Here is a 15,781-nt window from a genome sequence, read left to right as displayed (position 1 = left end):
TAAGAAACAAAGTCTATCATACCACTCATTAAACTCATTGACCATTCTCGCTCTCACCACTATCAGGCAATGCATTCCATGGTTCAACCACCCTCCATGCAAAGAAACTACTCCTTACCCTCTTGCTCACAGTTTCCTTTCATAACTTCCAGGGATGGCTGCTTTTCATTGCTCCTTCCTGCTACTCCACCAAGTGAAAGAACTCTCCCAGTGTCCACCCTGTAACTGCCTCTCAATAGCTTAAAAGTCTCAATCATATCACCTCTCCTTCTATCCACCAAACTCTGCAGTCCACATTCCCTCAGCCGATCCTCATAACCAAAATTGTACAGTCCTGAAACCATCTTTGTTATCTGCCTTTATACCCTTTCCACAGATAATTTATTCCCTTCTTATCCTGGGAACCAAATCTGAGAACAATAGTCTAAGTGTGGTCTGATCAGGGGCGTATACAACGGAATGATAACTCTTATCTCTGCAGGTCAGTGTCCTTCTCATTATTGCAGCAATCCTCTGTGTTACCTTCACTACTTTTGCAATATGTCCCCTAAATTTCAGGTTTCTATCAATCATCAACCCCTAGATCTCTTGTCTCCCATACCTCCTCCAGTATAGCTCCTCTAATACAGTATCCAGTGTCCCAAACCTCAAGAATGGCATGATAAAAGGTAGAATGCCATTGAAGTTCTGATCCATGAAAAAAGCTTCGGTGGTCTGGCTATTTCATCCACCTTGGCTCCTAATGCATTCTTTAAAACAGGTGCATTAATCGAATATAATAATAGACAATAAAACATATTCAGAATATAAATTCATTATTCTACTTCTTAACAAAGAATTGATTCTGGTTATTCTATTTCTTTTTTTTCATACAAATGATGGTATGGCCCTATTGCCTCTTCTACTACTTCTGCAATTTTGCTGCTTCTCTCTTCATCAGGGTCATCCTCTAAGATAACTTCGATTGTACAAAAAATATTTTCAAATTGTTTCTGTGAAATCTCTTTGGGCTTGTCAATGATTAAATTTTCTTTATATTCTCCAGGATCTTTGCACTGTGCATTTAAATTTAGCAGGTCGGAATCACTCAATTTCCTCAGAATGAGATTTAATTAACTTAGATCATTTCAAAAGCCTCTAAAATTATTCGCACAATGTTTCCAAACGGCTCACATATAGCTAGCAGTAATTTCATTCGACTTTATGACTAGGCTGAGATTTCTTTGATTTGGCCAGAAAAGTCTTATTTCTCCCCTCCTCCCATTCTCTCTCTCTAGAAAATTTTGTACTTCTCATATCCTCATGATCATATTTTTCTCAGTTAACCAAGTCTCATTAATGTCAACAATTTTTGGTTAAATACTAAAGTTTAAACGAATTTCCATAACAGCAAATTCTAAAAATATATATTTATTTATTTTACAAATGTGTTAACATGAAAATTCATTAACAAACATGTATAAAACGAGGAGTTATTGTAGTATACAAGAACATCTAGTATAAGCCATCAACCAATGTAGCTCAGTGGAAGTGATGTTTGCATTCCTAAGCGCTAAACCGTCCAAGGAAAGAGCGTTGGCAGTTCGATCCTAGTCGCCGACTAGAATCGAACTGCCAACTGGCCGAGTGGTTAGCATATCTGCTCTCCACCCAAAAGGGCTGCGGGTTCGAATCCCGCTGTGGGCATGGATGTTTGTGATTGATGTGGAAAAACTAGTGGTGGTTGGCGGTAGATGGCGTTGGTGTAGTTGCTGTTAATTGTAGTTGGTGGAAAGAGCTGTAGAGCAGGTGCCCTCCCTCGATGAGCCTATGGAATCTTTGGAGGTGTCAAATAATAATATTGATGGAGAGAAAAAGTGTGAGGTGGGGTATGTTTCAAATCATTTTCCCCTTTAAAAATCTGGTAGCCATAAACCTAGAATTTTTGTTGAGAGGTGGTTACAGGGTTGACACTGGGGAGTTCTTTCGCTTGGTTGAACAATGGGAAGGAGTCATGACAAGGGGCCATCCCTGGAAGTTATGAAAGGAAACTGTGAGAAAGAGGGTGAGGAGTGGTTTCTTTGCATGGAGGGTAGTTGAACCATGGAATGCACTGCCTGATGGAGCGGTGAGAGCGAGAACGGTCAATGCATTTAAGGAGTGGTATGATAGACGTTGTGTTTCCTAGGAGGGACCTCCCTCGATGAGTCTGGATAGATTTGTTTCTTAGAAAGGACCGCCCACGATGAGTATTTTGACTCCATGGAGGCCTGAATAATAACAACAAATGACACAGCAAGGGTTGATTAATCACAGTGAAGAACTGACATGCTCATTAAAGAAATTTATCATAAAAAATACCTTGATTTTTAAGCAGGTTTCTCGAACTGTTTCTCTTGCTGTTACTGCTTGAGCTTGAGCTATCCTGCGAAGGTTTCGCACTTCTAACCGGAGGTCTTTTGTTTGCTTTCTAAGATGTCGTAACTGAGAATACAACTCAGGTGTCAAATGTAGCTCTAAAAGAAGGAAATAAAATTATCAACTTTTGGAATGAAATATTAGCAATTCATTTACATATACAGATGCATTTAGCAGTTTGTTTTATTGCAAAATGATGCTTGCCATAGCAATAGTATTCAACTCAATACAGTATTATGTTTTCATCGATATTATACTCAAGTGTAAAACAGCCGAGTATCATTCCATTAATTATCCAACCAAATTGAGATCAATTAGCTGCGTGAGTACTTATATGGTCACTAATTGAAGATACAAGAACATGGTGTTGTTTAATACACAAACCCATTCAAGGGTGGTAAGTTAACTGAGGGTTGGTTCAGTTAACTGAAGGTTATATAATTGCATATGAGCATGCCATTTTTCAAAATTTTTTTTGTATGCAATGTCCAAGAGAAAAAAATGCTTTCACTACAGTGAATTAAACTTAATGATCCCACAGCGAATTGAATCTACGTGATGAAACGCAAAAATATACCGAAATGGAAGACACAAGATGATTCCTTGAAGTTGACGATGCTTTGATCCACTACCTATATTGAATACTTTGAAAAACTCATAATTAAGTTATTAATATCAAAGCATTATTATCAATATGCCTCCACAAAAAATATTACCGTATTGCTTAAGTATAACAATGAAAATAAGAACACAACTTGTTTTCATCATGTTAATTTGAAAAAGAGAATGAGGACTATTCAAAAGGATCTAAACTGTGTATTTATTAACAATAAGATCTCACTCCTTGCTGTCACTATGCATGTGCCTCCTATAGACAATGTGACTGTCACCTTGTAACCTTCTAGATAAGGTTACAAACAGTCTGCAGCGATTTTTTAAATATAAAGTATTTAGCAACATGCTAAGATCAAGTTTATTATGAAATTAGTAAAACAGCCAATGAAGCATTTTAACTTTGAAAATAAGATTACCATTGAAAATAAGATTATAAATTACAACCTTAATTCATTATTAAGGTCAAAGTCATGAATTTTGAGTATCCATGTTTCATAATGTACAAAACTGTCATGTCACGTACTGTGAAAGATGAAATCCTTGTTGAAAAACAATTAACAAGGAATGTTATATCAAAGTTTCTGAACCATTTACTATTCAAAAGAAATATTCAAGGAAGTGGACATTCAAAATCATGGCAGGGTGTCTATGCTTTCATCTTAACTCAAAAAAATAAAATAAAATAACACACACACACATATATATATAATAACAATACATAAATAAATAACATGAATTTTTACAAATGCAGAAGCTTTTATGCTTGTGGATTTTGGTTCCAAGAGACTTTTTTTTTTTGCTTTCAAAAAAGTAAATCATTACAAGTCAGAAATTCAAAACTATGAGGACTGAGGATGCAATCAAATACACTGGAGCAACTTGTGGCCTTTCCAAAAAGTGTCAAATCAGTATTATTTCAAACGAATGCAGAATAATGAAAAAATTGGAAAGTGCATAATAACTTCAGAAGGCAGCTAAGCACAGAACCTATGTGTTGCATTTGCTCTCTCTTTCTCTTTTTTTTTTTTTTTACATCACTCTATATGTTTTACAAACAGCCTAGAAATATTAATTGTTAAGATACATTATATGTTACTCAACTGAACAGAAAAAGATTTCTCAAAAATCATCTCTGTGGTATCCTAATAGTTATATGTCCTAATAGTTTTCTTGAAATTAAAAACCATGGTTTGCCAGCAAAACTATCCAGCACTGCTTGAGTTGGTTCCTTAATCATTTTATTTATTTTTTTAAAAAATTAATGAAAAAGACATTTAATACTTTATGTTTATTTAAATCCTCATAAGTGAGATATCATATGGAGCTTGAGTGCAGGGAAAAGTGAAGAAAGGAAGACTGGCGGTTAGGGAGGCAGGGAGAGGGGGGGGGTATATGAGAAATTATTAAATGTGATATTAACAAGGCAATAATACTTGATGATACATCACCACATATTTTATGAGAATGTTGTAGTGAGTTTAATGGCATCCATGTTTAAAAAGAGTCTTATAATGGAGCAAATCTCAAAGAAGTGGAAAAATGGTAAAAGCTAAGACTTGAAACTTTAGACTAGTCTCTCTGTGTCTGGAGTTGTAGTTAAGGTAAAGGAAAAGTTGGCAAAGGTTAGGATTTAAAATTGGGTAGATACCAATAGAATTCTCTGCTATAATAATTATCTGCCAGCCTAGTTGGCCAAGTGGTTAGCATATCCACTCTCCAGCCAAAAGGCTGCTTGTTCGAATCCTGCTGTGGGCATGGCTATTTGTGATTGATTGTGAAAATACTAGTGGTGGTAGACAGTAGATGGCATTGGTGGAGATGATGCGGTTCGCTGTAGTTGGTGGATTGAGTGGTGGAAACGAAGAATTGTAGAGTAGTTACCCTCCTTCGATGAGTCTTTGGACTCCTTGGAGGTGTCACATAATAATAAGCATAGATGTATTAAGGAGACGTTGTTTATAGCAATTTACCAATGCAGCATCAGGGTGTCAATGTATTGTGCCAAGAAATATGTTATACAGTAGTATATTTAGTTTTTAAAAGGTAATTAAACTGAGACAAATGGGCTGCAGAACTGAGAGCTGACTAATAATAGATTACAAAATATATAATAATAAAAGATTAGTTCCTGTAGAACTAACTAATAATAGATTAGTCAGTTCTACAGGAGATTGCTTGTCTGATAGTTGCATGTGGGGGCATGGTATCAATGAATAGGAAATTGGTACATTCTTCTTCTTCAACAACCTTTTGGTTCTGTCCACTGCTGGACGAAGGTCTCCCCCACGATTTTCCAGACTGTTCGATTTTTCTGCCTCTCCCATCCATCTCACGCCTGCAATTTGTTCCAGTTCATCCCTCCACCTTCTTCTTCGTCTTTCTCTTTGTCTTGTTCCATTCATTGGTCTCCACTGTTGTTTTTCTAGTCCATCTCCCGTCACTGCATCTAGCAATTTGGTCAGCACATCTCCACTTAGCCTGTTTAATGTATTTTACAATATCCATGACACCTGTTTGAGATCTTATCCAGGTATTTGTCTTCCTATCTCTTATGTTATTTTTAACATACTTATTTCCATGCGATGTGTTGTTTTCAGCCTTTTGTTTCGGGCTTTTGTTTACGCCCATGTTTCTCTTCTGTATGTTAGAACAAGAAGTATGCACCAGTTGAAAGCTTTCTTTTTTAGACTCATAGGGATGTCACTTCTGAATATGTCTCTCATTTTCCCATAAGCCATCCATCCAAGGTGAATTCTTCGCTCAATCTCTTTTCTTTGGTAATCCTCAAAGGATAACAATTGGCCCAAATATACCTATAAAGTAACTTGTTCTATTTCATGGTTCAACTTTGACAGTTCTTGACAGTTTATGTATTTATTCATCATTATTTTTGTTTTTTCTCTATTTATTTTTAATCCAATTACTCTGGAGGTTTCATTTAGCTAATTTAGCCTTTCTTCTAGATCTTCAAGATTATCTGCTATTAGGACAATATCATCTGAAAATTTCAGATGATGCATCCTTTCTCCATTTATGTTTATGTTAATTACAGAAGTTGCATTATTGTAAATATGTTTTTATTATTATCATTATTATTCAGGCCTCCATGGAGTCAAAAGACCTCTCATGGGAGGTCCTTCCTAAGAACAAAGTCTGTCAAGACTCATCGAGGGGAGGCCCCCCCCTAAGAAACACAAAGTCTATCATACCACTCCATCAGGCAATGCATTCCACAGTTCAACCCCCCTCCATGCAAAGAAATCACTCCTCACCCTCTTGATCACAGTTTCCTTTCATAACTTCCAAGGATGGCCTGTTGTCATCACTCCTTCCTGCTGTTCAACCAAACGAAAGAACTCCCTAGTGTCAACCCTGTAACCACCTCTCAACAGTTTAAAAAGTCTCAATCATATCACCTCTCCTTCTTCTATCCACCAAACTCTGCAGTCCACATTCCCTCAGCCGATCCTCATAACCAAAATTGTACAGTCCTGAAACCATCTTTGTCATCCGTCTTTGTACCCTTTCCACAGTTAATTTATCCCCTTCAAATCCTGGGACAAAATCTGAGAACAATAGTCTAAGTGTGGTCTGATCAGAGACTTATACAACGGAATGATAACCCTTTTATCTCTGCAGGTCAGTGTCCTTACATAATTACAGCAATCCTCTGTGTTACCTCCACCACCTTTGCAACATGCCCCTAAATTTCAGGTTTCTATCAATCATCAACCCCAAATCTCTTGTCTCCCCTACTTCCTCCAGTATAACTCCTCCCATAGAGTATGCAGCATCCCATCGATGTTTCCCAAACCTCAAGACCTTATATTTTGCTGCATTAAACTGACACTCCCATTCATTTGCCCATTTATCTAGCTTATTCAAATCCTCTTGCAGGGCTATCACATCTGCACTATTACTAATAATCCTTCCCAGCTTCGCATCATCTGCAAACAACTGAATATCCTCTTGCAATCCACTGGCAATGTCATTGATATAAAGGTTAAACAATATAGGTCCTAGTACTGAGCCCTGTGGGACCCCACTTGTAACCCTCTGCCTCCTTGAAACTGCTCCACCATACACAACTCATTGATACCTATCAGACAGCCAATCCTGAATCAACTTGACCAATCTGACATTCAGACCCATGTGCTGCAACTTAAATATCAGCTTATCATGTGGCACCCTGTCAAATGCCTTCGCTAGTCTAAGAAAATTGCCGTATATGCCTTTCCCTCATCTAATGTTCTTGTAACTTTATTATAAAAGGCTAGCATATTGCTAAAACAAGAGCACCCCTTCACAAATCCATGTTGACTCTCACAGATAACATTATCCTCATCTGCCCAATGCTGTATACGGTCCGTCACTACTTTCTCAAAGATCTTAACTACTGATGACACACAAACTGGCCTATAATTAGACACTTCCAGTCTGTTACCACCCTTATGCAATGGCACTATCTTACCTTCCTTCCATTCCCTGGCCACCTTTCCCACAGCCAGACCTTTCATTGAAAAGCCAGGTTAAAGGCACTGTCAGTTCTCTAGCACATTCTCTCAAAACTCGTGGTGAAATACCATCCAGTCCCAAAGTTTTACTGACATCCAGAGTACTCAGTATCTGAAACACACTCTCCTCCTGTACCTCTAAACCTCGATCCTGCTCTATCCCTCTAGCATTAAAACTGACTCCTCTAGGATGAAATACTCCAATAAAGTGTTCACTGAACAATTCCACTATGTCCTCTGCATCAGTCACTCTATTCCCATTTTTATCCCACAATATCATTCTTCCACAGTCATTTCTCCTCTTACTGTTTTAGTGTTTCAATATATTTTTCAGTTTCCTGGGTTGAGTACTTTTAGTGTTGCAGATGTTTTAACTGAATCAAATGCTTTTTCGTAGTCTATATAGGCAGACATAAGGGTTTGTTGTATTCAATTGATTTTTCAATGAGCTGTCTTAATGTGTGAATATGGTTCAAAGTATTGTAATTCTTTCTAAATCCAGCTTGTTCAAAGGATTGCATTCCCTCTAGTTTAGATTTTATTTTATTATAATTACAGCTATTAGCCTGCTTCAGTTATAATTTATAATTATTATTTATAATTTTTGTGAAGACTTTATATATGGTGAGGAGTACGCTTACAGGTCTGTAGTTTGTAATTTCTTCCTTATTGCCTTTTTAAAAAAATTAATATTAGAAGTGAATTGTTACAATTTTTTGGTGATTTTTCTATGTTTTAGGCATTTATTAAAGAGTTCAGTTAGCTGTTTGATGACAGGGCTTCCTCCAGTTTTTAGAAATCTACCGTAATTCCATCTTCTCCTGGGGCCTTTCTATTCTTCATTTCCTGCAATGCCATTTCTACTTCACCTTGTAAGATCTCAGGGGCATCGCTTCCTCACTGAGTTATCCATAGATGATTCTTGGATATCTTAGTCTTTATCTTCATAGAGTTCAGTATAAAATTCTGAATTCTTTTGATTATTGCATCTCTATTTTTTATAAGTTCACCATTTTTTTCCCTCTTACAGCATCTATTTCCTTTGTTCCAACTGATAATGTTCGTCTTAGGACCTTCATATTAGTATTGTTTTCTATTATTTCTTTAATTTTCCTAGTATTATATTATCTAATTTCATGTTTCATCCTTTTACGTATAGTTTTACAAATTTCTGCATATTCTATTTTATTGGTGTCATTCAAATCTCTTTTCATATCTCTTCTTTTCTTCATCAGATCTAAGGTTTCCTGTCTGAGTTTTTCCTCTCTTTGGTGCCTTTCTGCACCTCCTATTTCTAGTGCACAATTCACGATAGATTTTGTTAAGATTTCATTAGCATCATCGATGGCAGTAGCTGTGTTTAACTTTTTTAGTTCATTTTTGAGTGATTCTCTATAACTGCTTTTATTGTGGTAGAGGTTTTGTAGATTCACTAAATTGGACTTTCTTATGAGCTTATTTCGTTCCCATTTTTTGTTGATCCATACTTTTGCCCTTACTAGTCTGTGGTCACTTCCTGTATTAAATCTATTAAGCACTTCGGTATTATTTATTATATATCTTCTGTTGGAGAGGATGAAGTCTATTTCATTGTAAGCTTGTCCATTTGGGCTTCTCCAAGTTCATTTTCAGTTGATTTTCTTCTTGAAATACAGGAGATTGGTTGTCTGATAGTTGTATGTGGAGCATAGTATCCAGCAATAAGAAATACATTAGTAGCAAGCCACAGGGATCTGTTGGCTTGCCACTGTACAAGGATTATCTGCAGTGGTTATCTGCAGATAATGCAAAGCAGAAGATCAAATGTTGTGCTTTTACAGGAGGATCTGAATAAAGTATTACTGAATGCATGAGTACGGTTAACATTTTAATGTAATGTGTGAATTTTGAACTTTATTATTTGACACCTCCAAGGAGCCAAAGACTCATTGAGGAAGGGCACCTGGATGGCCCCTTTCTCGATGAGTCTTTGGCTCACTCAACCTCACCAACGCCATCTACTGCCAACTACCCCTACTAGTACTTCCAGAGACAATCACAAACATTCATGCCCATGGCAGGATTCGAACCCACACCTTTTGACTGGAGAGTGGATACGCTAACCACTTGACGTTGTTTATCATATTGTGATATCTCTTGGCAGTAACTGAACTGGTCACAGCACCCAACTGGTGAATGTCCTGAAAGAAGAATGGTCCAATGATATGGTCCAGCTCCAATGATAAACAAAGCTGTAAACCCACACCAGATAGTAACTTTGAATGCAAATGCAAATTTGTTAGATTGTTTGAGGGTTTTGCATCACCCACACCTGACAACTGTGGGCATTCACAGCTCTGTTCAGGTGAAAGTGAGCCTCATCTCTTCACAAAATCATCCATGGTCATGTAGTATCTCATTCTACTTGAACAAGGAATGCTAAAGCAAATGTCAGTTGTTTTGCAAAAATCCTGTGGGCGTAACTACACCCTCTGTCCAAAAAGAAACCAAACTTTTCGAAAATAGAAGAAACTAGAGCTGCCACATCTTTTTGTTGTCGAAAGCAGCAACCTTCAAATAAATGTCATATTTCATTCTAATGAAATATGACATTTATTTCATTAGAAGCGAGTTATAGTACCAAGAATGACAGTGTGTTTTGACAAATGGTCGGAAAATGAGTTTCAAACAGAGAGCTGCAATTGATTTTTGTGTTACATGTGGCAAAAGTTTTACCGAAACGCATAAAATGCTTCAAAAATCATACAGTGATGAATGCTAATCCTGTACTCAAGTTTACGAGTGGCTTAAGCAATTTCAGAGTGGTCGTGAGACGTTTGAGGATGACGAAAAGCCAGGCCGTCCAAAAACTGGACTGAACGAAGTTATCATCCAAAAGTGCATGATTTCATCAAAGAAATTCCAAAATTGTCTGCGATATTGATTGAAGATGAATTGGGGATTCCAAAATCAACTGTGCACAACATTTTGACTGAGATTTTGGGCCTTTGTAAATTGAATTCACGATTTGTTCCCCACAAGTTGACCAACGACCAAAAAATTTATCGAATTGAACATTGCGAGGAACTCATTAAAACCACTCGTACGTACTCAAACTTCCTTGAAACGATTGTTACTGGTGACGAAACATGGTGTTTTGAGTATGAACCCAAAACAAACTGCCAGAGTGTTGAGTGGAGGCCACCAGAAGAGGGAAATCTGAAAAAAAAGTCACTTGGAGAAGTCATGACAATGCTGATTTGTTTCTACGATTCCAAGGGCATTATCCACAAAGAATTCATTCTGCCCGACCCGAAGTTTTAAAGTGATTGATAGTGAGAATTTGTCGCTTATGGCATGAATACTGTGATGCAGGCAGCTGGTCACTTTTGTACGATAATGCACCATCTCATCGTTTGAACATTGTGAGACAGTTTTTGAGTAAAAACCAAGTTTGTGTGTTGGATCACTCTCTGTATTCACCTGATTTAGCACCCTGTGACTTCTTTCTCTTCCCCCCGACTTCATTTGCTGATGAAAGGAAAGTGATAAGACACCATTGAAAATGTTCAAGTGACAGTAACCATGACCCTCAACAGTATTCCAAAACCAATAAAAAAAACTCATTTAACGAATTAATTGACTATGTCAAACGTTGTATCGAAGCTGAGTGAGAGTATATTGATTGAAATAAATGATTTGAATAATTATAATTGGCCTGTGTTTTATTTTCTATCAAAAGTTCAGTTTCTTTTTAGACAGAGGGTGTACTTCATCAGGGTTATGCTGAGGGGATAGAAATGCAGAATCTTCCATAGAGTTTTCCAGACAGTTGTGTTTAGCACATCCTGGAGTCTTGATATAGCACGTGCACTGCAGGAACCAATGTTGTTATTAACGGCCTGCTCCACAACAGCATTAACAACTTCATTCACTTGTTGTGAATTGATTGGATTGCGACCACTACCAGGTCTAACATCCAACAATCCCGTTTCTTCAAAATGACTAATCATTCATTGCAGAGCACATAGAGATAATGGACCTCATTGACATTTGTTCAGGCAACAAAATTCATGGAGTGCAGCAATAGCATTGTAATTGTTTAGGTGGTACAGCTTTGCAAGTAAAACTACATCTGGGCAAGGTCAGTGCCACGACTGTGGATGGCATTAACAACTAGAATGAAGGGAAAAATCCTGTGTCCATCTTTTTAAACACTCCTGGCACCCGCTGAGTTGGACGATATACAAATTCCATGCATTTGGTGTTTACAACCCCCTGTAATGAATTTTGGAACTACTTTTCCCCCCCCATCAGATATTGATTCCACATAACACACAATGTATTCCTGCAAAGTTTTGCAGCATTTGGATCACTGGATGGCACTCCATAAAGCCTTAAACAGGGATACTTCAATTATGATCACCCTGTGTATATATACACACACAGTATATTCCAGTTAATTAGTCCACCAGTTAATGGGGAGCCATTTTGTATGGGGGCAGCCAATGCAAGTAAAGAAAATGAGTTTTTGAGGGACAGTTGTAACTCAAAAAACTACCACAGGCAGTATGTAACAGAGGGCACACGAGGATTGAAGGTCTTGGATTTGATCACCTCATCAGAGGATGTAATTATAAATGAGATATACAATCACACTCCAATTGGTGAGTGAGCATGAAGTGATTATCCAAGGATCAGAAAGTTAAATAAGGTAGGTGTGAAATGGATGAATGAAGAGATAAGCAGGTGATACAGAGAAAAAGGGCATTATGGAGGCAGCATAAGAGAAGTAGTAATAACCAATTCCATGAGGATCACAAAGCCCAGGCAAGGCAGGTGACTTGGTTGGTAAGGGTAGCAAAAGTGAGGTATGAGCAAGTGAACAACGAAGTTGCTACTGCTGTTGTGGAGCAGGCCATGAATAACAACATTGGTTCCTGCAGTGCACGTGCTATACTAAGACTCCAGGATGTGCTAAACACAACTGTCTGGAAAACTCTATGGAAGATTCTGCATTTCTACCCACTCAGCATGACCCTGATGAAGCAGTTGCACCCACAGGACTTTTGCAATGAAGCCAAAAAAAAAAAAACTTTTGCAATGAAGCCAAAAAAAAAAAAAATCTTAGGGAGTTCTTTTGATATGTAGCCAGCAAAAATAAAATAATTATGGAAGGATGATATTGATTGGAGAAAATTGTCTAAGGACAGCTGTTGAAGAAGATATAGTGGAGATACTTAATGAGCAGTTCATAAAGGTCTTTCATTCTTGTGAATGTGACTTAATGGAGAAATTGAGTGCAGTTGATGAGGAGGAGGAGAGACTGACTGTAAGTGAACAAGAGGTGTATTGGGAGTTGAGAGAACTTGATGTTAATAAGGCTGTGGGACTTGCACATATTCTGAAAGAATGTGCCAGGGAGTTGACATCTGCCTTTACATATTTTTAATATGAGTCTTGTACTGGTCAAGTTCCTAAGGAGTGGAAGGAGAGCAAAATCGTTCTGTTTCATAAGGGAGGTGATCGAACTCAAGCATCAAACTATAGGCCTATCTGTGTGTCAGGTGTTGTGGTTAAGTTGTTGGAGAAACTTGTTAGAACTAGGATCCAGAGTTGGGTTGACAACAATGGTATAATCTTTGATGGACAGCATGGATTTGCTAAAAGGAGGTCATGTTTTAGTAATCTAATTACTTATTACAATAAGGTAACAGCTCCTTGGACAGAGGAGAGGGATACACAGTAATATACTTAGATTTCACAAAGGCTTTTGAATGATTACCGCATGATAAGTTGATAGTCAAACTAGAGCGGATGGGGATTGGATATTAGATTAGTACTTTGGATTGGAGACTGGCTATCTGATAGATATCAGCATGTTGTGTATGGGGGGAACAATATCCGAGAAAAAGAAAGTCACTAGCGGTGTACCTCAGAGGTCTGTTTTTGGGCCATTACTGTTTAACTTGTATGTTAATGATATTTGGCAAAGATTTGGATGGAGATATTCAGTTGTTTGTAGATGATGCAAAGTTCGGACAAACTATGAAGAGTAGAGAAGATGTTGTGGCCTTACAAGAGTTGAATAGATTGAGTGAATGGGAATGCGAGTTCAATGTTGCAAAATGTAAGGATTTAGTTTGGGAAACAAAGATGGGATGTAGAATTTATGCTTGGTGGGAATATATTATCAGAGGAAATAAGAGATCTTGGGGTGATGGTGGATAAGGATCTGAAATTTAGGGAACAAATTTGAGACAAAAGATTGAGAAGATGCAATTTACAGAGTCTAGTGGATAGGAGGAAGAGGGGAGATATGATAGAGACCTATAAGTTAGTAAGGGGGTTGTTATAGGATCAATGTCAGAGAGGATGTACAGAAAACAGTGGGAGATCAGGAGAAAACCACAGGTCATCCCTGAAAACTGTATAAAAAGGATGTGAACAGGGGAGAAATGATTGGAATGCCTTGCCTGAGAGTGTGGTGCCTGCAGAGAATTTGAGTGTGTTTAAGGTGCAGTATGATGAGCTGTGAAAAAAGGACCTCCTATGCGAGTCTTTGACTCCATGGGGTGTTGGGGTAATAATAATAATGTCTTTAAGACCGAAAACAAAATGAGAAGATGACAAGAATTTTCTTCATGTATTTGGAACACAATGATGTTTAACTGGATCACCTAGTAACCTCTAACCACATGGGCTGTTAGAAAAATTATGTAATCTTAATTCAATAATTTAGCGCTAATGACACCTGCCAATACCGACAAATCAGAGTTATTTTATCATGCCACATCAGATGGTTCCCCATGTAATAAATAAGCTACACTGTTCACCAATTCAGTGCCATTTGAACAAAAATGCATGGACGATATCTGAATTTTTTAAGAATTAGCTTATGAGTTGGGACATGAAATTACAACAAAAACTAAGAAAACTTTTAACTGGTTCATGACAACTGCTAAGGAGATTAATGCAAAAGTTGATCTTATATATATATATATATATATATATATATATATATATATTTTTTTTTTTTTTTTTTATTTTTTTTTTTTATGTATTTGGAACACAATGCTGTTTAACTGGATCACAACCTAAAATATCCAGGTGTATATAAATTATGGTGCGATTGCAATATCCCTTATTTTGGACAAACTAACAAATCTGTTGAGCAACGTATAGAAGAGCATAAAAGAGACATCTCTTACAAAAGATCACATGCAACTGCGTTATCCAGCCATGTTTTTTTTTCAAATAATCCTAATGATGATCAACAAGCTGCTCCGTTTGCTGGGATAGATCAGAAAATATTTTTCGCTCTGATGATGAGTTTGAGAGAAAAATTATAGAATCAAGGGAAATCCTTCTGAATCCTGTCCACTTTAACAACAATTTGAGTTATAACATCCCAGATAGCCATGCTGCAGTTATTCAATATTGGCGTTCACATGAGTCTGCACGCATACTTGCAATAAACAGTGGCACGCCTGTTAGAATAACTTGAAAAAATACGTTTTTTATGTATCAATTATGTGTGGCAATTTTTTACCTGTATTTTCAAGTTTTTAGATACTTCAATGTTTATTACTATTCTCTTCCTTTAAGAATACCTGATGAAGGCTATAATAAGCCGAAACTAGTTGTATTAATCTTATTAAATCTTTATAAGTAATCTCGGATTTTAAGTCATTAAATCTATTTTTAAAAATGTATCACAACAACCGAGTTGAAGCATATAATCATATATATATATATATATATATATTGATCTCATACATGATAGGTCAAGAGACCTATAAGCACATCAGGACTGAGATAGAAGTTTATTCATGTGTTCTCTGAAGAGCTGCAAGTTGTAATTGTTTGGGAATATTAATGAGGAAGGTTGTTTCAGAGGACAGTGGTGGATGACAGAGGAGAAGCAGGTTCGGTGTTTAAAATGCAGTTGCACATTAAAAGGATGCTGGGCAGTAGCTACTCTTGTATTAATAAATTCAACTGAAAGTGAAAGAATGATAGTTGCAAATTCACTGGAGCAGTGACATGGAAGTACTTGTAGAACAGACACAGTACTAAAACACTGCATCTGCAAGATAGAGGTTGCATGCCTCTGGACAGCATGAAGGATTAATGATAGATAGTTAGCAAGGAATACTCAAAAGTGGGTTTCTCACTGTGGTTTTAAGTAATCATGGATATGCTGGATATGGTTGATATCCAGAAAATGACATTCTGCTAGAATGAACCACATCAGAAACTGTGAAGCATTTGCA

The 15,781-nt window shown here is 37.1% G+C and overlaps 1 protein-coding gene across 1 annotated transcript in view; it reads right to left on the bottom strand.

The window, feature by feature from the left end:
• LOC150105640 (coiled-coil domain-containing protein CG32809-like) overlaps window positions 1–15,781 on the bottom strand; it is a 774,652-nt gene that overhangs the window by 188,154 nt on the left and 570,717 nt on the right. Inside the window, exon 13 of the mRNA XM_090394279.1 lies at window positions 2,341–2,495. Coding sequence (XP_090250405.1) covers window positions 2,341–2,495 — 155 coding nt within the window. The remainder of the gene's footprint in view (window positions 1–2,340; window positions 2,496–15,781) is intronic.

This window comes from Typopeltis vanoorti, chromosome 6, assembly GCF_054136105.1.
Source record: "Typopeltis vanoorti isolate ZY-2024b chromosome 6, IOZ_Tvanoo_1.0, whole genome shotgun sequence".
Lineage (NCBI taxonomy): Eukaryota > Metazoa > Arthropoda > Arachnida > Uropygi > Thelyphonidae > Typopeltis > Typopeltis vanoorti.
This window is presented reverse-complemented; position numbering and strand designations above follow the sequence as displayed.